Raw genomic sequence first — 25,086 nt, 5'->3', positions numbered from 1 at the left:
GCCTTGACTAGGATTAGAAATATCTCTATTTAGTCTGTTTGTAACTCGCAACTCGCATTCTTCGCAGACCCGGACGAAAGTCGGCCCGATTTATAAAAGTGTGGAAGTGCTACAGAAAAGATATCGGCCGACAAATTTTAACGTGTGATTGAAGCTACTATTAAGGACGGTGCCTACTAACACACGAGGTATTTTTGCGCAGTTTATTACTATGCGGGGAAAGCAGATCTTAGCAAGGGTTATTGCTTAAAGCTTAGCATTTTTTAGAGACAATTAAGTAGCAGTAATTCTAAAAAGTGCTAAAATACAAAGCAATGTATGGAGTTTTTTTCCAAATTGAACATTAATCATCTCTGAAAAATGCATGGTTTCCCCCAATTTTCTTTATGGATACCAAGAGCACTTGCTAAGTTCTGCTTTCTTTTCATAGTTTTAAACCGTGCAAAACTATCCCTGTATTAGTAGGCACCATCCATAGGAAACCCGAGTATCTCGAGATGCGCAGAACGTATGCGCAGCAACAATAGTAGGGCCGAAAACTCAGTACGTGTAAAATTTTAAGGAACGACTGCAAACAAAGATAGGGTGTGCGGAGGTCTGTAAGAATATATTTATATGATATTTAACAGTAACGAAAATGATGCAAAACAACCTTACACATCCGCAGATGGGCAAGAAACACGTGTCTTAAAAGATGACATTTTGGGCCACAAAAGCCGGAGATTAACTCGGAGCAAGGGACATACTTTTCTGTTTAATAAATCACTCTAACTTTGGCCATTTACATTCTTATTAAATCAAATGTACATCAATATCCAACCACCGTATTACTTATTTACCTAGCAAACCAAGTATCTACAGGTCACACATGTGAATATCAAACATAATGCTTTTCGCCAAATAGACTTGCTTACAAGTCGAGCTCAGAGAGCGCGAAGCGCGATCGCCGGCACCTTGTTTAGAAGTGCGAAGGGCGATCGTCAGAGCTCTGGCGAGCGAGCGTGGATTCAATGAGAAGCGAGCGAGAGACTTTGGGAAAATCTATTCGCCAAGTAAACTCTTAACAACACCCAATTTTGTGCTCTTGTGAAGATCTTAACATAACGAAAATGTAGACGCCGGAAATTTTCAACCACGGGCTTAAACAATTTCACCTCAATTTAGTCGCGTCTTATTTAGCTGTAACTATAGCTATCAATGAAGGCCTAAAGCTTAACCATTTAAATGAAAGCTATTAATGAAGCTCTTATGTTGATGTTTGTACTAGATACATGTATATTTAACATTGCAACTTTCGTCCATATTCAAACTTAAAAGACTTTGAGAGTACGTGTACATGTTTCGGCAAAACCGACAATACCGCCTCTCAAATTTAATTTGTTTAAGTCCATTTATATGTTACGTTAAGTGCTAGAATGTCCTGACTCATTCTGATATTAGTGCATTTATCACTCATCATGAACAATTGCTTCAATATTAGATGTTGGTTCGAGTCTGTTGTTTCTTGCTTGCTAAGTCCTGCAAACATCACTCTTGGTTATCCAGCTTGTATTGGGAAGTTCCCCAGCAAAAGGAGGGGGAGGGGGGGAGAATCATGATTAATTTGGCCTCGCAGCTATAATATAGAGGGCTTGTTGTCTCAAGTATTCATCCCATGAAACCAATCTGAAAACAGAGAAACATACAGTTTTGATAATTGATACATTCACGTGGCTGTCAATTAGGTATGCCGGGTGTTTGACCAACATGGATGCAATGATTAAATGTCAGGCTTAACTTCTTGAAGGGACTCACCCAGAAAAAAAAAAGGAGTTTAAGCCGTTACTATGGCGACGGCAACGAAAACGAGGGGTGCGTTCATTTTGCTATTATTCTAAAACTTTCAACTTGCACAATGTGACCAAACTCTCCAGAAACAGAATTAGTAGGAACAGCGTCCATGTTAAGACAGAGAATGAAAAATTCACCATCACGTGTACACGTCCTTGAGTTTGGTCATATCACATTGTTTTGCTGAGGACGGCGAAGAAACGTACCAAATTTCAAACGCACATACTGGCCATTGTTTGCTCATTAAATCCTATCGTTTTGTGACATACTCGTTGTCGTCGCCGTGGTAGTTGCTTAATTTTCCCTTAAGTTAGTCTACCTCTCGAGATAAAAAATCTGGAGAGCATTCTTTTGTAACACCATCCCCCCCCCCCCCCCAGCCTCCCATCATCAATCCCCGGATAATCCGGGACAGTTGGCATATACAGTAATGTTCATCATTCCTATCATTCCTTGATGGGTTAAAATTTGTTGACTGGTACCACTTGGGTGATGAACTGTATAATGACCCACTGCTAGAGTCACTCAGGTATGGGAAAGCGTACCCCAGCACAGGAAGTGGAACTATTGTTAGAAATAGTTCAAGTTAGGGGAGTAACTTAATTTGAACCATGCACCTTTTTGCTGTTCCTTTAAGCCTTTCTGACCATGTCCCAGGGGTGTACAAATGTCAGCAATCAAAATCATGGTTTTGACCACCTGTTTTTTTTTTTATGTCACGTTCTCCTGGGAGTAATTGATTAACCCAACTGTCCCTGGGTGATTTGATTACAGGAATCAACCAAACAGCCTTTCCTTAGGGTGAAATAGCAACCATTTCATCGTGAAAACCAAACTAACTTGATCTCAGTCTCAGCCTTACCACGCACCAACTGTTACATGTATCAAAAAAAAAAAACCCAGTGTTGCTCTGCACCTGTTTTTGTCTGTGTCAGCACCCATGAATATTCTGGTATGGCGATCATGTCCAGACACATCCTTAGGATCAAGGGCTGTTCCAAATGAGCTACTCCTAGGAAGACATTTTATGAACCACATTGTCAAATACATTTTCCGATAGGGATCTACAGCAGAGTTAACTCTTATGCTCTCACAGTCAAACCACACAAACAAGCAGTTGCAAAATGGTAGACCTTTTTAGGAAAGCTCATAAAAGTTACACAATTTAAGAGTTTATGGATGTCTGTCATACCTTAGGAGGAGAAAAATAATAATTTGGTTCCACTTTGGGCACTGAAATCTACTTAAATCTAAAATGAATATTTAAGCTCTTTTCAAAATTCTGAGGAACACTCCTAACAGCTCTGAAAAGTAAACAAAAATTAAAAGTTTAAGAAAAACAACAATAGGTTTTATTTTTGAAAACATGTTGTTTTTTCTAAAACTTTTAACCTGAAAAAAAATTGAAGATCTAGAGGTGCTTGGAAAAAGGACACAAGTTACTCTTGGTCTCATGTTGCTCACAATTTTCCAGTGTTTTACAAAATGAGTTGTGAGAATTATATCTGACTAAACTTAGGGTGTTCATCAACTTACCGAGCTTTGTTGAATACTCTCAAGTTACCAAACCAACGGTTAAATCCTACAGCAACTTCGTGTGAGTTTATATACCCATCTTCATCTTTATCAAAAGCATGGAAAATATCTCTGGCCTTTTGTATCTCAAGAGGGGAAAGCATTCTCACAAGCTGAAACTATAAGGAGAAGGAAAACCTTTAGATGCTTGAATTGATAATGAAGACTACAATGGTGATGATTTTGACAAGGGAGATGATGTTGCAGGTGATGATGATGATGATGACAATCATGAGAAATTTGACGGTGGTGGTGACTGTGGGTTAAGGGGTGATAGTGGCAGCACTTATGGTGTTGGTTGTTGTTGATGATGTTATAATGATGATGATGATAATGATGATAGCAATGACAGAGAACTGGAGAATTAAATTACAGATGGCTAACCTTACTCCTATTTGCAGCAATTCGTTTCAAGGCTTCATGATTGAGGAATTCCCACCTGTCAATCGTACCAGTTTTATCCTGGTCCATTTGTTTAAACTGTAAAAACAGACACATGTTTGAATTTCCAAATACTGTGTCCATCATTTTAGACATGCCAATATTAATTTTTCTCCATCTTTTTTTTGACAGTATTCTATCAAACAGAGTCCTGCATATGTTAGCCCATTGAACTCTGAGATCTTGAGATTTATGGTTTGCAAGACAGCTTTTCTCCTTCTGTTGTGTCTTTATGAGGGGAGACACTTTGTTTACTTTACACTAGAAGATACTACATGTATTTCTCTGGCAATATCCTTTGAAGTAAATTCCATATTCTATTTCTCAATGCAAGTTTGTTATTTTGGATTCTGAAACACTTGTTGCACACAGATACATGAAGGGAGGGGGCCAATTAATTGGGAAAATTTGATATACTTGTGCCAAGTGGTTTGATATTCCATCAGGATCTAACTGACTGTACATAGCATAATTAATTTAAAATGGAAAAATCAAATCAAGCTGTATTTCCTTTGCAGATTTGCCCTCACTCCTGAAGTATGATGCAATTCAATTACTTTACCCCATTGCGGGCTTCCTCCTCCTTATAATCTGGCAATTCCTCATTACGAATGTCTTTATACTCTGCTTTTATGAACCGTACATACGCATCTTCATTTATCTGCGTGTCTGAAAAAACCACATCTGACCAGTCAACTGAAACAAAAATCCGAAAATTGAAAAATAATATTGGTAAAACTCCAATAAAGAATATCTTGGGTATAGCTTCACTACCGTAATGTTTTTAAAAAACCTGAAAAAGGGGTAACTACCCCAAAAACTGTTTTATTTAGATTTTTAACAGTCAAATAATCCCCGAAAAGATACTTTTTAGCTACAAAAGATGAGTAGTGAGTTTTAGATCTAAAAGTCACCAACATCACAATGACATCATCTTTCAATTAAATCTCTTTCTATTAAACTACATAAACTACAGAATTGCGCTGCACATATTTTAACCTAGGGCTCTTCTTCATATGATGCCAATGCAGATGATCTCTTTGTTAAACTTGGCTGGCAAAAACTTAACCTTCAATGTGAATTAAAAAACAGCCACCATGGTCTATAAATCTCTCAATGGTCTCGCCCCTGATTATTTGAAATCAATGTTTACTAATCGGAGTGCAATATCTACCTATTCCCTTAGGAATTGTGAAAGGCAAACTAGCTGTCCCACTCCCCCGCACCAATTTTCTAAAAACCAGTTTCAGCTACAGTGGTGCGTTGCTCTGGAACAGCTTACCTTATTATCAATCTGCGGCAAGCGCAATCTCTTGCTAGTTTTAAATCCGGCTGTAGGGGTTTCCTCTTTGATAATGATTAAGTTAATTAATTCAAACGGCATTCATGGAAAGCAGGCACTTTATTTTGTTATTGTTTCTATTTTTTGCTGTTATTAAATTTAATTTAGTAGTAGATTAGTATTTTAATAATATAATTAATGCAATTTTAGTATTAACTTCAAGTCCTGATGTTTTAATAAAGTTAAATCAATAAATATATAAATAAATAAATCATCATAATATTTTAAACATTACCCTGATTGACATCCAGTCTATCAAAATTTTCTATCAACTGCTGCATTTCTTCATCAGTTAGAAGAGTTGTCAAACTTTCCTGCAAAACACAATAATGTATTATTTATGCCAAAACATCCCTTTAAAGTCAGCAGACCAGGAAACTGCAGCTGAATGAGCAACACAGAAAAGTGTAACGTGCCAAATTACAACTTAAAGGGGAAGTATCATGGGGGTTTTGATATCTTTTGTTAAAAATGATGAAATAATACCTTCAATCACCTACCAAATAATTCTAGAACGATGAAAGGAACGAAATCAACTCAATTCTTGAAAGAAACAACTTGTGATCTGTTCTAGCGCGTTTTGGAAACAAAAATGCGAGAACTTGAAAAACATTAGCCTAATATTTTTCAAGTTTCAATCCAAACCGGCCTACCCTGTCTCTGGCCAGAGGCACTAATCGACAGTTTTATTGAACTGGGGTGATCATTTTTAACAAACTTGACAATTATTTCGTTGTTTCTGCTGACAGTCCAACATTTTAAGGTTGTGAAATGACAGCAAATTTTCGTGATACTTCCCCTTTAACTCTCTTGAAAAATTAAAATTTGCTTTACACTTTCAAGGTCAGAAGTAATTCTGTTCAGTTACAAATATGAAGGATAATGCAGGAACATTATCTAGTTCACCTGCCAGGGGACGTCTTACCAACTGTATGTGTAGGTAGTTCTGTTGTTGGTTAAAATGAATCCAGGTTAAACTGATTTTAACCTAGGTTGATTTGTATTTTCCTTTGTTAATATAAGGTTTGGTAATTAACATCTGAAACAAAGGAAAAAACAAATCAACCTAGGTTGAAATAATTTCAACCTGGGATTCATTTTAACCTACAACAGTTCCACCTTTTGAAACTTTTTCAGTTTTTTTGACGTTAAAAGGCATACTCTTGCCTCACCAGGTAAGCCGATTTGGGGTTGTTGGCAGACACAAGACTTAAATTTTCTACTCTGATTTGAATAATCACCTTATATGTGTATCTTGAAACATTCCTGCTTGTACATTCTTAAAACAGCAGTTTCCTAAAATCCAGTGCCATTTGATTTTGCTCTGGTTAAACATGCCTTTACTGTATGATTGGTTCCTTAACCTCAGTGAATGTTTCACATTGAAGGCTATGATCAGATTGTTTTCATAAAAATAATATGTTAAATAGCTTCCCTTGTTCTTTCCAGTTTTTGGTAATTAAATAAAATGTTATGCAGAATACAAAAATGGCTTCCTACTTGACTCTGTTCCCAGGATCATGTAAGAAAGAAAAACACTCGCAGACAATATTATTATTAACGAATATAAATATGGGTAATTTTAATGAATGTAGTGATGCCAAAGTTCAGCTGTAAAATTAATTGTTGAGGTTGAAAATTTAAATGATGGACCTAAAATTTCAACCATGAATTTTGGCGGGGATCGTACACCATAGTTGTGGAGTCAGGTGGCCACAGCTACTGGGAGAAGGTTTGGCAGTGGTAAACAGTTTGTACTCATAATGAGTAGACATGGGGTAAAATGTGCGGTTCCAGATAATATCCATACCCCTCCATGGAAACGTACTGGAAAGTTCAGTGGGGGGGGGGGGGGGGGGTCTTAAAAAAACCCGAACCTTTTAAGGAAGGTAGGAAGCTAATTAAAATTAAAATTTCCAGAGGTGACAAGGACCAAACCAAAAGTCCTTTCATGGGAGGGGTATGGACATGTTCTAAAACAACACCTTTGTCTCAAGTATCAGGAATGACTCCTATAAATCCGAAAATATGCAAGGGAAAAACTACTGATTTCAAGATACTAAAACTTTAGCATGGGGTTTCAATGTAAAAGACAAAAAATTGGATGATGATGCATGAATAACAGACAGTTGCTTACGATTTAACCTTACCATGTGGTTATTAGCTCTCCAACATTCAAGGTAATTCCATTGGCTTGTGCAATGAACACAGCAGCAACAGTTTCATACAAAGCTGTTCCATCCATGTTGACAGTAGCACCAAGAGGCAGCACAAAACGGCTGATACGAACATCAACGTTGTTATGCACTTCAAGGCAACGCATGGTGGTCGGCAGAGTTGCAGAACTAAGGAAATTAAAACAAAACAATGAATACTGCATTGTTTAATAATGCGAAAAATCTGATGTCTAAAGCTCAATCTGATGGTCTCTCTCCAAAATACATGTGGGTAACAGTTGAATTATGATAAAAATTTAACCAAGCAGTTTGACTTAGAGATTGCAAATTTATATTACAAGAAAATACTAAAGTGAAATACTGTAATTTCAAACAAAAGTTCTGTATTAATTTCTACAACAAAACGGGTTTATATAAAGTACAGACTGTAATTGTCTTCATGGACCTTGCATAAAGGAGGTTTGCAATGTACATACTGTATATTAATTATGTATTATAATTGCAGTTCTTCGCTTATGATAATACAGTTGTGAATAAATATAACTGTATATTTAAGGACCAAACCCAAGTTTTTTTTCATTATCCCAGGGCAGACATTAAGAGGCAGGGGCTGGGGATTTCCCCTGGTTACTAAGAACGTGGCCCCCGGCTATTTTCATAGAAAAATAGAAGAAAAATAGAACCAATAGAAATTCCTGGCTGTTTGATTCCCCGCCTACTTGTTGTATTTATCCAGCAACTTGAAATCTTAGTGACAGCCCTGTATCCTGGTAATCAACTATGTACAGTATCTCCTTAATGGAAATGAAGAACCTTAATAGTTATTAAGAATCTGCTTACCCTAAATTGCCAATAATTATCCCAAAATACAAGAATCTATTGTGCCAAACTTCAACAAATGTAGGTTCTTACATGCAGGTTTTTACTGTACTTCATGCAATTACCCACCTTGATGATGTTCCAAAGGCTGTAATAATGGCATCCCTTAAACCTACGTAATACCTCAGAGGATTTTTACGTGCCACTATTAAATACAGCAGAGGTATTATGATGAAGGCGTGGATAAGCAGGCCGGATATCACAGTTGCCATGTAAAGTCCCACCATGTTTAATGACTCGGCGATGTCCTCCATAGCTGCCACTTTGGCTGCTATCAAACTGCAAATACCAATTGGTGAAACCCTGAGACAAAGATTAACATAAACAGAGTCAACTCCCTCTGAAATGGATATCCTAGGAAAACAGGGGCATTATTACCATTTATGCAGACCACCTGATTGGAAATTTTATAATAAATATGAAAATGATTTAGCTTGTCTCAACAGAAGATGGATAACACGCAAAATGAATCAACATCAACTGGAAATCCCTAAAGGAGCAGTAAAAGTGTATCCCTTCCACCAGGAGCCCATAATTTCAGCAATGTTCCAAATGGAACGACATGTACCATTTACGTATGCAATCAGATTTTCTGGGTTTTTTTGCGTTAGCAGTAAACGTCCCAGATTTTTTTTTTTACACATATAGATAAAAAGAGAAGCTGTGAGCACAACGAGGGCAGATGTAATTTTGTTGTCTTTCCATCCTTTAAACGTTAGGTGTTTTGCTCCAAGGAAGATAACAACCAAGAAAGTCGTGCACATTAACCAAGGGTGGCCCATGTCAGGCCACTCGACATAGAGCATGACACAACCACTTACATATTCCTCCATGGATTGGATTCTGCAACATCACAGCCAGGTTATAATCCCCAGCAATTACATTGCCAGTACCCAGTTAATATTCACCTGGGTGAAGATAGATAGTGAAAGTGGAGCAAAGTTTCTTGTTTATAAAGGATGGTTTAATTTTCAATGGTTTGGACCCCTGATGAATTTCAGATGTTTGTTTCTCAGTGTGAATGTCCACATCATTGGTGGCATTCATTATCCTTTGTGCTCTAATAATATTATTACAGAGAGTTTAAGAAGCTACTAGGGCAACAGCAATGAGAACGCCACAAAACAATAGGATTTAATGAGAAAAACAAAGGCCCTTCGTGTGTGGTATAAATTTTGGTACATTTCTTTGCCGTACTCGGCCAAACAACAATGTGAAATGACCAAATTTAAGGTTTTGTGGAGAACATATTATACGATGGTAAATTTTTCACTCTGTCCCAATTTGAACGCTGTTTCCACCTGTTTTCTTACTGGATAGTTTGGAATAATACATGTAATATTGTGAAGTAGTACAAGTCAAGTAATGAGAGCTTATATTTGTAAGCAAAGTTTTTGCTGATGTTGCTGCTATGGTTTCTCAAATTTCCTAACAATGATCTAAATATTCCTCGTAATATCAGTACTTGATTGATGAAGTATACAAATCAAGGGAATAAAGACAAGGGTCACTGCCCTGCAAAGATAAATGCAATGTTTGCCATCTACTTCAGTTTATAAAAACTATGTTGATCTTCAAGATCACTATGCATTAAACTCACCACATGACAAGAGCTACCATCTTCATGATCACTTCATTCAGGGCCTCAAAGAAAGCTTTCAGGGGCATCCCTCGCTCACCAATCCTTCCCAAAACAATTCCAAACACAATAGAAAACACGACAAGTCCCAAGACATTTATAGAACCTTTTGGATCCACCTTGACTCCATTCAGCACAGTCTTCGAACCTGGTATGACTTTCTCCACTAGTGTGAAGTTACCAGTTGTTGCATTGATTGTTTTGTTGATGTAAACAACGTTGTCATCAGGATCGGCATATTTTGTTTTTTTCTGAAAGATATTATTTTACAGCACACTATAAGCAATGTTCTATCAAACTTTATTGGGCAATACACACAGATATGAATGGTGCAGATAAATACATACTTAACTAAAATATTTCAAAAAGGTTGCCCAAAAGGGAAAGTCATGCATATGAACAGGACACTCAGACCCTTGCAAGGCACCACTCAAGGGATTATAAAAAAGTTTTTTGATATATACAGAAATAAGCCGAATATCTAAAAATTAATCTGCGTATGGTGACATGAACAATCCCGTGAAATGGACCATGAACAGACCAGGTCCATGTCAAAAACTACCATTAACCCTTTCACTGCTACAAGGACGTACTGAGTACGTCTTGTATCCGTTGACTCATATGTTACGTTACAGTGCTTGTATGAATAATACCGCACATAGAAAAAAGAATCAACCGCATATAAATTAACTTATGAGGGCCTGGTAAAGATTGGTACATTTGGTGACAGATACATGACCGAAAAAACCTACAAGATTTGTTTTTCTTGTCAACTGCATCCATCTTGGATTTTCACGTGTGGGTTTTGGGTGAATTTTGTGATTACTTCATCCTTTTTTCGCTTGAAACTTACAAGCAATGAGTGGATACACAGCTACCGATGTTCTAGAGAGGCTTTGGAACGATTCTGCTGACCCGTAAGACATTTTTGGCAATGAATTTGACGGCGAAAGTGATGAAAATTATCGCGACGAGTCAGGTCCGCACACGGGTAAAAAAATGGCCCACAGCGAAAGGGTTAAAAGAGAATTATCTTCAAAAATGATTCAGCTAGTTAGACATTGGCTTAATTTGTACTAGGATTGGACAGTCTGTCTGGATGAGCTTGGAGAAAGCCTTAATTTTCACGACTGCACTTCTTTAAATATGGGTAAATTAACAGACAAATTCTCCATCCAGAGACAAACTCTCAGTTTGGTTCATCTTAACAGACAAACTGAAGTGGAAATCCACTTGGTTGAAAACAATCTATCTTATACCTGCCAACTTTTTCTGAGTCAAACGCATGACATTTTTGTCTCGTCATGACTGGGATTTCCGAAAACGTCCAAGTCACCTCCGAAGATTGACGACAATTTTCCGAAGAGTTCCAAACCGTGCCGAAAATAAACGACGATATTCCGATGACCTTTGAACACTTACGATTCAAACGGATTGTAGACATTTGAAAGCTTTTGCGATTTTTATAAAGAGCAAAGAAATAATACATAAAAAATCTGAAATGAAACAAAGTTTTTTTTAGAACAACTCATCTGGATTTGTGAGTCAGGCGTGAGAAATTGTCCTTGATGCGTGAGATCGATGTCTCTAGTCCCCAGGCGTGAGACGCATAATGCGTGAGAGTTGGCAGGTATACTATCTGTTTCCAATATTTGTACACAGATGAAGTGTCAAACAAACTAGTTACAAATCCACTGATAGTTTGCTGACAGCTTATTCTGTTTTTATACTACTCAAGTAAAGAAAATGCTCTTGTCAATGGAAAAGGTGTAACTTGCAATAAATTATTATAGAGAAAGATTAAGAATTACGTCTACGGCAAACAGAAGAAATGACCATGTGACCAATATTGTTTACCCTATAGTTCAGTTAGCCACTCACTGTTTTCAGTTTCTGAGTAAAATTGAGTAGTTTTGTATTAACACCAAAGATCAGAATTGTTTTGTAGTATCTCATCTGTGCAATAATTTTCTCAAGAAACAAAACGCGAATCTCAGGCTTGGGATAAACATGATTGTAAATCTTTCCAATACTGATCCTCGCCACTGCCTTTTTGAAAGAGCTCCAAAAGTATTTTTAATGCATTTGTATTCAAAACAAATGTACAATCCAGTGTGGCTCACAACAGACACTGTAGGTTACTGTACACAATCTAAAGTGGACAGAATGAGTTATTAAACATTAACTTCATGTATAATTTCACTTTTTCCTTTTCATTTTTCCTTTACCTTTTTTCTTTTGCATTTCTCCCTATACTACTACCTGAGTCAGTTTAGCTCAGTTTATCAGGCACAAATATATGATGCCCTGATGCTTCTTTCACCAAAGCTTGTGTAAGTAGGCTTCCAAAACAATTACCCTACTTGTCTATGTAGTTTAATGTGTAGGGGTCAGATCTAATCACTATACCTGCTGAAAAGTTGCTGCAACAATGTTGCTGGAAAAGCAGCTCCTAATAAAAGAAAACAATAAATATCTTATGAGGAATCCAGATGATGGGATACATGTATCAAAGTGATAAGCATACACTGATAATAGATTATATTGAAGGTAAGTGGTGTTGACTATCTCATGGTTCATCACCTGCAGGCAACCCAAGTGTGTAAACATGCCCCTGCAGGTTCAGGCAAAATCAAACTGGAGACGAATAATCCAAGAGATTCATACAGGATAACAATTTTTTTGATGACCAAGCACTCAAAAGCAACTTTCCAGGAGAGCAATGCTCCTTGAAGCAGAGGTTACATTATGGAGAGAACATTTGCTAAATGAGTTTTGCCAGAATGCAGTAAGCACTTCAAGATCGATCTAGGATATATTTGTAACGGCCCTTGTCCCTTCGCCTGTTTTCTCTGCTGCTTTCATATACGTCGCATGATAAATGCCACAGAAACCTAAAGCTCAGGGACCGCTCCCCTACCCATAGAACAATCACCGAAGAAACAGAACCCGAATCAGAAACTGGAAAAGAACCAAAAGAAAGTTATCACTTTCCATCTGCTTTTGTGTCCAGTCTTTTCATGTTGTTTCTTACTAACTACTGCCCTGTCAGCTCAGTTGCTAAGAGCAACAGAATACTGAGTGGGAGGTCACAGTTTGAGTCCCAGCTAGACCAAATCTCAGAGTCTTAAATAACTGAGGAGAAGGTGCTACCTTTCCTCTGATATCTGTAGATAATTTGATGAACATGTGGTTTGGGTGACTATGTAAAAATCAGATGGTCCCATCTCCAATTTGAGTATGTAAAAAGCACCAAGCTGTAACCACTCCCTGTTCAGCATGTGTTTGGCTTTCTAATTAACAATTAGATTATGAGCTTGAGATTTCTATGGCATGATAGCTGATGAGGGCGCAGCCCGAATCAGCTATCATGCATAGAAATCGAGAGCAAATAATCTAATTGTTTTAGCATAAATCTACTAGTCGTTCAAAACTAAACAAGTAAACTATCTATATCCTCATTGCAGACACTTCGAAAACGCGAAGAAGCGGCCGCCATTTTGTTGAAAACCGCTACTATCTATCACAGAATAGATAGCGAGTAGCGTAGCCAATCAGAGAACGGTATCGTGATAGAACACTAGTAGATTTATACTAATTCGAATTATATAACCTGAAGATTTTTCCATGAAAAAGGAAACCTACTTGCCTTTATATTTCTTCATTACAAGACCAGAAGCAAGATTTCCGCACAGCCCCATACATTATACTTTTTGCGACTGAATAACTATTCACATTTACCATTTTCGGAAGAGGGTTAGTATGACAGTGGTGTTTGTATAAGTAGTGATGGGGCTATGCGGAAATTCTTTGCGAGCAGATACTTAAACTGGAATGTGAAATTATACAAACTGAGTTGACCTTTGCCATGTTTTGATTGAATGTAAAGGAGGCACGGCACTTGTGTCAATATAAATCTCTGGAATAATTTCCCACAGGGCGAGGAAAAAAAAAGATTAATTCATAAAATTATACGAACATGACAGTCTTTAAAGTGCCTATGAACCGAAAATTGTTTTCATTTAGTTTTAAAGTTTATCTTTAAAAATACAGGTTTCCAAAGTTTGAGAACTGTAGACTTAAAAATGACGATTTTACAAGCCTTTAAAGTCGTGCTATTTTACTCTCAAAAATGGTATTTGAATCGCGCGGCCAAAATACCACGTGATATCAACCTCTGACGTCACTTTGTTGCCAAATTCGTTCCCGCAGAGGCAGCCAGGGCGGTATTGCGTTGCTGGTACGCCAAACCAGCAAAGCTGCCAAAACAGATCGTTTACCCCGGGTATACGAATGTACCAATTTCCCACTGATCCGGTTGTGAGGGCCAAATGGGTCCAGTTTGTCCGTAGACATAGGCATGATTTCAAGAACCCGACATCAAAATACACTTCACTCTGTTCGGCTCATTTCGAGGATTCGTGTTATGAACGCAGTGGAGCGATTTGAAGCAGCTCAGTTCTGTTGGTCAAAGCCAAATAAACTTCGTGTTGCGTTATGCACGACGTGCGTTCAATCGATCCACCGAAGAGCAGTTTCGCTGACGCATTGGCAATTTCCCTGCAGGAACGGTACTCTAGCGAGCCTACTAAGTTCTCGACTTTGCATTCTGCACATTGGCACCTGAAAATATGAAGTCAACGATAAAACAGAAATGAGCTTACGGCAAAAACGTCAGGCCATTCAAAATGAAAAAAAAAATCTCATATTTTGATAGGTCTTTTGATGATCGAAAAATCAGACAGCCAGATTCAGGATGTAAGATCAAATATTCGCACGCTCAAAGTAAATCCGTGTGGACATTGCTGCGCACAGGTTAAGAATATAAAAATACCTATACTGACCAACTGTTTACAGGAAATCTTTTCTCATATCGCGCTTCCAGCACTGTTGGTGTAAGGCCATCTTCGTCTAATTCTTTGTCGACTTCGATTTCCTCTCCCGTGTTCTCGTCGCCAGCGTCAACTTGGGCCAGAGGTCCGTCTTGATATGGCGTAATTTCGCTATAAATTACATCGTAATCTTCATCGTTTCCCTCTTCGACATCTTCGTCTTCGGGGTTACCGGACATATCTGAAAATTCGCTCATTTCTGAATCGCTAGACATGTTTCCTTCCAAGCTCACTCACTTCCCAACAAGGCACTTTGACAACGCAAACAAACCCGTGGCAACAAAGTGACGTCACGGTTTGGTGAATTTGGAAAAATCTCGGCCCATTCCCCTGACCATTTTTTAGGGTAAAATAGCACGACTTTGAAGGCTTGTAAAATCGTCATTTTTAAGCCTAGAGATCTCAAACTTTGGAAACCTGCGTTCTTTAAGGTAACCTTTAAAACTAAATAAAAACAATTTTCGGTTCATAGGCACTTTAAGTGGGCTTCAGTTCATATGACGAAATATATCAGTTTCGAAATCGGGACTGACACGAAAGTAAACAAACACTAAGGGAAGGTGCGATGTTACACGTGTACAAGAGAATGTACTTATTATTGTTTGGGAATTTAGCAATTTACAATCAGTCAAACTTAAACTTAGTTTAAATTCTTTCCGGATGTACATTTGACTAAACTCATTAGCTTACCTGATGAGATCTAAAAAGGCATCCAAAGTTCTGTAAGGTTCAACTTCCTCATTTCCCTTATGCGTAGTGGTGTTTCCCGGTCGAATGCTCACCACCAACACGATTCCTAGAATCACAGCCAAGATGGTAGTCGAAAAGTAATAAACCAGAGCTCGCCTTCCAACACGACCGGTAGCTTTCGCATCCAAGGCCGCTAAAGCACAAATCAGGCTGGCCACGATCAAGGGAAGTATCAACATTTTCAACATGTTCATGAAGAGCTCTCCGGGAAACCCAATCAATATTAAAACAGTCTTCTTATCTTCGACCTCTTCAATGTCATTCACTGGGCCGTTTACAAGAGCTCCGATCACAAAACCAATTATAACGCCGATTACAATCAGAACAAGCACAGGCAGCCCAAGCTCGCGTCACTAGAGAGCGTGTAATAATTAATTACTAGTGGGCATGATTACCTTTGAGTGCAAGCAGCCATTGAGAATTTAAACGCATTATAAGGCTTTGTATGGGAAATAAAATACCGTCGATTATGAAGTTTAAAAAACGCTAAATTTTACTTTCATTCAATAAAACGAATAAAACTGCCAAGTTCGCGGCGTCACTAGAGACACTAGAGAGCGTGTGATAATTAATAACTAGTGAGACGATGACCTTTGAGTGCAAGCGGTATTGTGTTACAGACAGCCGTTGAGAAATTTGAAAGCATTATAAGACTTTGTATGGGAACTAAAATGCCGACGATTTTTACGCTAAAAAAAACGCTAAATTTAACTTTCACTCAATAAAATGAATAAAACTGACTCACCTCTGGTGTAATCTTGTGCGTTTTGGGGTTTATTTTGCCGTTTCGGGCGTCTTTGAAATCACTGTCATTATCCTCATAAGACGGAGTCTTATGAGGGTAATGACAGTTTTATTCATTTTATTGAGTGAAAGTTAAATTTAGCGTTTTTTTAGCGTAAAAATCGTCGGCATTTTAGTTCCCATACAAAGTCTTATAATGCTTTCAAATTTCTCAACGGCTGTCTGTAACACAATACCGCTTGCACTCAAAGGTCATCGTCTCACTAGTTATTAATTATCACATGCTCTCTAGTGTCTCTAGTGACGCCGCGAACTTGGCAGTTTTATTCGTTTTATTGAATGAAAGTTAAATTTAGCGTTTTTTAGACTTCATAATCGACGGCAAAGGGACTGTACAGTTGTGAATTGGTTACAGACCAAGCTGGAGATGTCTCTCTTTACAGCGTGAAACCAAGGGCAAATACAAAGCAGAGCAAACAAAGAAAGCTGTTGATCGATCCTTTTCCAACTGGATCTTGATCACGAACGATTTGATTGGATAGAAGCCAAAAACATCGTGCAGACGCAGACCACGTGACGAGGAACAAGGTTTGTTGTGTAGAAAATGTAATTGTTTCTTCATGTTTCTTGACCTGTCTTCATCAGAAAGAAATAAGCAAAACAAATCGAGTCGCATTTCCCTGCGGTGCGCTAAAAGTCCCTCCAGTTGCAGGCTATTTCCGCGCGCGTTCTCAAGCATTCCAATAATGTTAACGTACAACAAGAAGCGCATCAGCAGTGATAATTATTAAAAAAAAACGGCTTGTATTCCGTTTTCCGTGGATTTCCACTGTTGCGTTTATACTTTTACTACAGACATAATTTTTTTTACTGGCTTCACTCACGTTAATTCGATGGATGGAAACCCTTACGTTAGAGTTCAACTGTTTATGTTTACCGAAGCAGCATATCGCGGTCTCTAATTTTATTTACGTTGTTTCCACTCAGTCACGCACGGACGTAAAAGCTGCAATACGACCTGGTCCAAATTTCGTCAAGTTATATCATTAATCTATATCATGTTTGCTCCAAAACTGAAATCTCCAAGGGTCTCCATGGTCCACCATGCTGGTTTATATGGGACGAAGAGTTGTTAAAATATGGTAATTTTGCAGGCTCTGCGGCCTCTGTCGATAAAAGAGCACTGATTTGCAAGTACAAGGAAGTATTTCCTGAAGAAAATATATAAGACTTCATTTTATAACATTTTTCCACTGTGTATAAATCATTTTCAATGTCAACCTGTTTCGAAACTGATCCTGCTCAGTATAATATAAGTAAGAAATTCAACAAAATTACCAAATGAAAGGACTGGTTGAAAGATACATGTAGAGGGTGGGGTGGGCGGAGCAGAGTCGGGGTACGGTGGGTCATCAGTTTTTGAGCCCTTGATAAGGGGTGGGTCGATCAATTTTCTGGTACTCATTGGTTGGGGGGGGGGAGGGGTGGGTCATCCTATTTTATAACAGGCCGTAGGTACGCATTTATCTGCTAACCCGCAGGCGAAATTGCGAAATTTCACTAGAAAGAGAAAGCAGCATTCCAGCTTTCTCTAGTATGAGGTAGATCAACAAGACCTGGTAGGGAAATACATCCACCACTTCGCCTAACTTAACATGATGAAACTTTGCAATAGCATAATTGCTTTGGAAATCTCAACAGGAATATTTGTCTGCAAGGGAACCCACAGTTTCCTTATCTTATCCTTCTTCGATGGAGTATTTGCATGTTTTGTCAGCTGAAGGTAAAAATGTTTATTAACAGAGTATTTAATCTCAGTGTACAGTATGTTTGCTTATCATGATGAAAAATCCAAGCAATAAAGTCTGTACTTTATGATTGAGTAAATATTCATAACTATTCATAAGCCCTATGTTTTTTTAGGCTTCCTCTTCAATACTTCAGTGCATTTTTTAGTATTTGCATGTAAGGGTTAGAAAATGAACGGAGTGTTCTATGTAAGGGTTTATGTAATGAACGAGAGTGTTCTATGGGAGATAGAGAACGTCATTGAAAAAATATAACTTCTCGTTTTTGTAACTCTTTCGCAATCATTTAAATTTGTTTAACTTGGAAAATGCTGGCGAACTCTCCAGGAACTAAATTAGTATGAACGACGTGAAAGTAAGAAAAAATAAAGAAGATTTTGCGTGATACGCTCCCGTTCTCGAGAAAACCTAAAATTTGGTCATTTCACGCTGTTGTTTTGCAGAGGACGGTAAAGAAATGTACCAAAATGTAAAACACACATGCAAAGCGATTGTTTTTGCTCATTAAGCCCATTGTTTTGGGGCGTTCTCGTTGCCAGCGCCGTCCTCGTTTCTTAAACTCCCTAGTGCCTTGAGCATACTCATACCGCTACGAGCCAACTTCTATCTAATGCGAGAGGCGCTTTTCAGTCCCATAGGACACGAGCGTTCATTCAGTCTAACCGTCTCAGAACATGGTCATTTCCGCGTTTTCCGCATTTAATTGTGTCATTCACACTTGCGAATCACGTTGTTACTTTGTTTTTGATATCACCGGCGTAATGTTGGTAGAGTTTTATGCATAACCTGTGCATAACAATGCTTTTCTTTCTTTGGAGCTTTGTTTATTCTTTGTTGTTTTGATGGCCGGCCTCATTTGCTCGGGCTTAGCCTGCGTGGTCGGCATAATCGGGGAAGGGGAAGTGGAGCGAGGGAGGCGAGAAAAATTTTTTTCTCGCCTCCCTTGCTCCCCTTCCCCTTCCCCGATTACGCCGACCACGCAGGCTAGCTCGGGCTATGAGCCAGTATACAGCGCTCGAGGATTTTGAGGTTGTCCTTACCACTCAAGAATTACTTGCTTTTAAGAGCGTAGACATATCCGAGTGCTTGGGAATGAATTCGATAAAAGTGCAAGTTCCAAAAGCTTACAACAGTGAACGAAATTGAGCAAAGAGAAAGAGACAGAATTCCGAAGAAAACTCGACAAAGTACCGCGCGGTCGAGTTACGTCTATCGAACCTGGGCTGAATACCGAAACACACAAATTGAAACCCTTGGAGATGAGTATGGTCCGTGCCAGTTGATTTGGACACCACCCCCGTGGAAGAGGTAAATTATATTACTGGCTTACAAGATTCATATTGGAAGTCATGAGAGGTGATGACAAGTCGTAGCCCCCGTCTCTTTACGTAATTTAATGCCGCATTCACACCAAGGCTTAAACACGTTTCAAAGCTGTTTAGTCAGTCATGGGCTCCTGGGGCCCGTTTCTCGAAAGTCCCGGTAACTTACCGGGCCCGATAAATGTCTTTCGTGATAAATGTCTCTTAAAAGAAGTCAATTTTTGTCAGCTTTGAATACTAAATTTTAAAATCTTACAATTCTATGAAAGCATTGGCCAAGTACCATGTCTGTAATCACTGCGTAATCGGCGAAAAAACATTTAAAAATATACTTTTCGGGTCCGGTAAGTTACCGGGACTTTCGAGAAACGGGCCCCTGGTTTAGTTAAACACAGTTTAAAACTGTTTCCTTCATGAAATCTGCTTTCGGATTCTTGTTGACTACTGGTTAAAGTTTACTTGAATCCGTGATGTCTAAGCCAATTAAGTTGAGGGTAAATGGAGGCGATACAGGCGATAGAAAAAAAACACAATAATAACGATAAAATAAAACCACACACACACACAACCACACATAAACATTACAAAACTCAAGTTTGATATTTCAAATCTCCCTTCAAAACAAAGAAGTTGGTTGCAGGGAGTTTTTCGGTTTGGGGCTCCCCTGCCACATCGTTCTTCAGGCGTCAAGCAGGGTAGGGTAGGGCCTTATTTCCTCCCTGGGCGTCAAGGTGACCAATATATATGGCCAAAACGCGCTTGGGCTCTGGAGACGAGATTGCCCAGCAAGCTCTGTGGTAGTAGACTGGCCTTGAGTAAACGCGGGAAACAAGTCCGTAGCTAGTGGCTCTAAATAGTTGCAGCGTTTTTACATGTTCTCGTTTAATATTCGCCAGCTTTGTTTCAAAGACTTCTTGGACTCCCACAGGTACGTATAAGTCAGGTTATCTTCAAATATTTACTCGTGTGCTCGAACAACGGATTACCGTACAGTAGGTTATAGTGTATGTGCCTATCTCATGGACGCACCTCTTCGGACTTTACGTATTTATGTTTCGTTTATGCCTCGTAGACTTTAAATAAAACCCGTAAGATAGGTTCTAATGAGTTATTAATCTATAGTCTACTTTTGCTAGCTTGCGACCGGTTTCGTTCAGTCAAAAAAACAAGGTTTGCTTCCAAGTAAGAATTACGAGTTAACTGTTTCACATTTTCGAGCAACTTCACGGGAAAAAACTTGTTATATTTTTGTGAGGTAAGTTATGCCTATATTCTTGGACAGCGCGAAGGCCAAAGGTATTTTTAAGTTCAACAACAGTTTCATAAGCGGCAAAATACAGTACTGCTTGAAACTATTAGACCATTTGCACACGGTAAGAGCCTCGTCTTTGCCTATCGGGATTTCCGCGAATTCACCGCGGTGGGACGAAACCACGACCGCAGCAAAGATGAAAGCAACCAAAAGCCGCAATGAATAAGATACGACAACAGGCCTTATCACGGTTTTCGACGCCATTTTGACGGGTAGGCAAACAGGCTTGAAATAACAGTGTTTGTATGGAAATCCGATGTCAAATATTTTTCATAAAACATCTGAAAAATTCATGAATTGGAAACTTCTGGCACTAGGAAAAGGATTTTAGGAACAAAATTGGAGGGATGTAGCTGTGCCAGAAAGCGTCCAGTCGTGTTTTGAACTTTCCATACATTTCCCTGTATTTTTTTCCCGTGAACTATTTTAGTAGCAGCTCACAGCTGGTTCGCTATGCAGACAAATGTAGGGAAAGTTCAAAACACGACTGGACGCTTTCTGTCACAGCTACATCCCTCTAATTTTGTTCTTAAAATCCTTTTTCTAGTGCCAAAAGTTTCCAATTCATAAATTTTTCAGAAGCGATGTTTTATGAAAATTATTTGACATCGGATTTCCATACAAACACTGTTATTTCAAGCCTGTTTGCCTACACGTCAAAATGGCGTCGAAAACCGTGATAAGGCCTATGCCTCTCTCGTAAGCGACAACCCTTGGGGCACGACAAAGTGGGCGCTTATGGAAAAGATCAACAAAACAAGCTTAATACTAGATTGATTGATTAATTAATTACAAAAAAAAAAAATGAGCTTATCAGCTAAAATTAGGCAAATAGTTACATTTTCTGCAGAGACAATCTTATGGCATTTCTATTCCATGGCTTGAGGAAAAGATTGAAACCACCGGCATATTTTAAGTTGAATTGCGCCTGGACTATCTACTGTTATTATCTGTCAGCGGTCCGGGGTAGCGTCATTTAAAATTAAACATTTGTCACTTCTGAGTAATAATAATAATCTTTATTGAGGAAATCAATTTCACTCTGATAAGTGATTTACAAAAGAGTCCTCGAAAATTAAAAAGAACAAAAAAGGAAAAATACAGCTAATATATGAATATATAAGACTTAGACTAAAGACTATTTACATTTCTTAACACTCTTTAATTATTTACTAACGATCATACGTGATTATGTTGGGTGGTTGCTTACAAGAAACAGAAAACAGAAGAATATGTCAATTTTCTGGCCTAAAAGTGGTTGCGGTCCCTTAAGAAATTTGAGTTGTGGTCGCTTACGAGAGAGCTCTTGAAACGGTATTTAACTGAGAAACAAAATGTTTTATACGATGTGGTCGCTTACGGGAGGTGATCGCTTACGAGAAGTGGTTGCTTTGAGAGAGTTGACTGTAATTACTATTATCAGGGTATTGTTAAAAAAAAAAACATACAAAAGAATGTGTGAGGACTCATAGAATCGAAAGCCAAACGACCAACAATTTGTTTTGTGGACTGAATCTTTTTTTGTAGACTGATGTTTCTTTTTCTACATTGGGAACTTGTTCAGTTTTTGCCACCCTACAGGCAATAATCACAGAGCAACAGAAATAGTTTCAGTCTAATTCTTGCCGTTAATGCCACACAGACAAGAAAGATTTTTGTTTAATTAGCCTCCTGATGTAAAGTGCGCAATGCCATATATAAGAATGACACTGATCAAGATCGCGAGGTTTGCACCATTTTTATTCAAAATATGCAGTCGGATTACGGCACGGATGTGGACGAAAACAAACTGTGTTTTGTTGTTGTTGGCCTAGGTGAAGCTGGAAGTGCCAGAGAAGTGAGGCCTTAAAATGGTCACGCAATAGAAGTCGCCAGTCACGCCAATCGCCAAGCGGTGTCCCCCAAATTAATGCCAAACGTGTCTAGTGGTCCTTACTTTAGTTTATTACTCTACGTTTCATTAGAGCTTGTGTGTTTGGATACTTTAAACGGAACAGTGACATTAATATGAAGCAAAATAAACAACAAAATCAGTGTTTTTATAATCTCAGTGAAGGAGGGTGCCTACTAATACCGAACTATTTTTACGCGGTTTATGACTATTCGGGAAAAGGAGATCTTAGCAATGGCTATTGGAATCCATGCAATTTTCAAAGATAATTGACCAAACAATTATTCTAAAAAGCCGTAAAAGACAAAGCAATGTATGGTGTTTTTTTCTAAATTGAAGCTTTGTTATCTCTGAAAAATGCATGATTACCCCCAATTTTTACTTGGTATACCAAGAGCTCTTGCTGAGTTCTGCTTTCTCCGCAAAGTTTTAAACCACGCAAAAATATCCCTGTATTACTAGGCATCACCCATAGGAATCCTGAGTATCTCAAGATGCGCAGAACGTATGCGCAGTAGCAAAAGTAGGCACCATCCTTAATTGCATAAGAAAGAAGCGTAATAATAAATCGAAGAGTAAGCAAGAAGTAAAAAATAATCCAAGAGCCCAGAAGTAATCACTTTTGCTCCATAAATATTGACTAGGAAAAACACATGTAAAAGAAGTAATTTTCCGTGTTTTTCGTCTTGACCCTGGCAGGACTAGATGCTGAAATAATAAAATGTTTTACCATTAATTTTGAATGCGGGTCTTGTATTATTTACTAGATAGTAACGCCATCTAATATGTTTGAAACAAATTCTCCTCAAAGGACTCCTTGGGATTAGCGATTGTTATCGATTACTGTCAATTGCTATCAATAATTATTATCCATTATCTCAATCAACAATAATCAATAATAAATTCTTTCTGTGAGTTCAATTGTTATCGATAACTGATTTCAATCGATATCAATCACCGATTGATATCGATTGTATCGATTGATTTCCGATATCTATTTATATCAACTGACTACGTGTGGCTGACCTTTGCATTGCTTTGCGTATCAAAAGGAAAATTGCGAGTAAAGTTTAATTGTTTTGTACATTAAGCATATAACTTTAGGCATAATCCAAAATATTGTTACATTTACCAGTTCAATTCATGAATTCACTTGAAAAGAGTGCTTTGATTATTTCCCTTCTGAGTGAGAGCTTCCGTAAGCCCAACAGTTTGCATATTGTAGAAGTTATTGTCATTCGAAGAACTTGAAAACAAAGTGAACAATAGCCTATTCAAACCCAACCGCATCCTGACCTTTACCACAGCTTAAGTTAGCCGTAAAAACCTATGCCAAACCGGGTTTTCATTGCGGTTAGACAGGGTTTTGCCAAGGTAAAACTGCGGAGGCAAAATGGCGGCAAATGGTCCAATAGTTTCAAGCGGTACTGTATTTTAATTTAACATTGCTTGTTTGGAGGAACATTTATCCCCTTAAGTGAATACAACCGGTAAACAAGATTTACTGATGAGTTCAAAACTTGGCTATATATTTTTTCTCAAGTTTTGTGATTTGAAACCCCGCCAAGCAAGTACAAGTTTTATTAAGTGTCATTGAGCCCGACAGGGGGATGGTAAAAAAAAAGTCGCACTACGAGCCTAAGTGGCCCACACGGCCGGAGGTTAATCCGGTTTCTGTAGCATGCAGTAACTAGGAGTATTACTATTCCCCCCTGGATGGGATGTCAGTCCATCGCAGGGTTACCCTCAGCAGTATGTCGCCGGTACCAATTTATACACCTGGGTGAAGAGAGACAATGTGGAGCAAAGTTTCTTGTCTAAGGAAATTACTATCACACCAAGATGGGGTTCAACAATTTATTGACAAAAGATGAACAGGCTAACAACTTAATATTGACCCTCACCTTATGGGTGGGAGGGTAGGGTTTCAAGGCCTAACAGAGATTATCCAACACGAGAGTGAACTCGAGCACACGTCCTAATGACGTCACTGGTTCTGAGTGGCCAATGACCATGCGCTATTAATTACAAGCATTAACTCTTGCAACTTAATCCTACCCAACAACACAGTAATGAAGAGACCAACCTGGCCTCAAACCAACGACCCTCTGATTGTCCAATTGAAAGTCAACGCGCTTATCACTACACCACCACGCCTCCACAGGGGGATAGTAGAGGTGCTTTTTTCCTCATGAGCCACATGTTTTATTAAAAGGCTCGTTATATGTATGAAATAAAATTCTGGGATAATCTGGAATTAGATAACATGTGATGTATGGCAAAAAATTTTCTCACAAAACCTTCCATAACAGATTGTTTAGCTTTAATACTTGAGGAAGGTCTCTCCCAAACTGACTTTAAAATGCTTTTTTAGTCAGGAAAAAGGTAGCATATACTTTCAATATTACTTAGTTTTTCTAAGTTGATTTTAACCCCTAATATCAAAGAACAAACTCTCCTATCTTGTCCCCAAGCCAAGAGAAG

The 25,086-nt window shown here is 38.4% G+C and overlaps 2 protein-coding genes and 1 long non-coding RNA gene across 3 annotated transcripts in view; 1 reads left to right on the top strand and 2 right to left on the bottom strand.

Moving 5' to 3' along the window:
- Positions 1–728: 728 nt before the first annotated feature.
- Positions 729–6,366, bottom strand: LOC146476669 (PHD finger protein 24-like). The gene is made up of 6 exons (XM_085114256.1): positions 5,424–6,366; positions 4,409–4,542; positions 3,790–3,885; positions 3,367–3,524; positions 2,747–2,842; positions 729–1,665 (listed from the first exon to the last, which is right to left on the bottom strand). The coding sequence occupies exons 1-6, from the start codon at positions 5,467–5,469 to the stop codon at positions 1,599–1,601; spliced, it is 597 nt and encodes a 198-aa protein (XP_084970382.1). The 5' UTR covers positions 5,470–6,366; the 3' UTR covers positions 729–1,598.
- On the bottom strand, positions 5,437–15,183 carry LOC146476668 (excitatory amino acid transporter 1-like). Its single transcript, XM_085114255.1, has 6 exons — positions 14,728–15,183; positions 12,293–12,335; positions 9,845–10,134; positions 8,314–8,547; positions 7,339–7,533; positions 5,437–5,502 (listed from the first exon to the last, which is right to left on the bottom strand). Exons 1-6 carry the CDS (start codon positions 14,988–14,990, stop codon positions 5,493–5,495), a joined length of 1,035 nt encoding a protein of 344 aa, XP_084970381.1. The 5' UTR covers positions 14,991–15,183; the 3' UTR covers positions 5,437–5,492.
- Positions 15,184–20,212: 5,029 nt separating this feature from the next.
- Positions 20,213–25,086, top strand: part of LOC146476667 (uncharacterized) — an 11,944-nt gene continuing 7,070 nt past the window's right edge. The window contains exon 1 of the long non-coding RNA XR_014865548.1: positions 20,213–20,327. This is a non-coding gene — a long non-coding RNA (uncharacterized LOC146476667). The remainder of the gene's footprint in view (positions 20,328–25,086) is intronic.

Source organism: Pavona decussata, unplaced genomic scaffold (assembly GCF_977016875.1).
Source record: "Pavona decussata unplaced genomic scaffold, jaPavDecu1.1 SCAFFOLD_75, whole genome shotgun sequence".
In the NCBI taxonomy this organism is placed as follows: domain Eukaryota; kingdom Metazoa; phylum Cnidaria; class Anthozoa; order Scleractinia; family Agariciidae; genus Pavona; species Pavona decussata.
The sequence above is the reverse complement of the archived record's forward strand: the minus strand, read 5'-3'. Positions and strand labels throughout refer to the sequence as shown.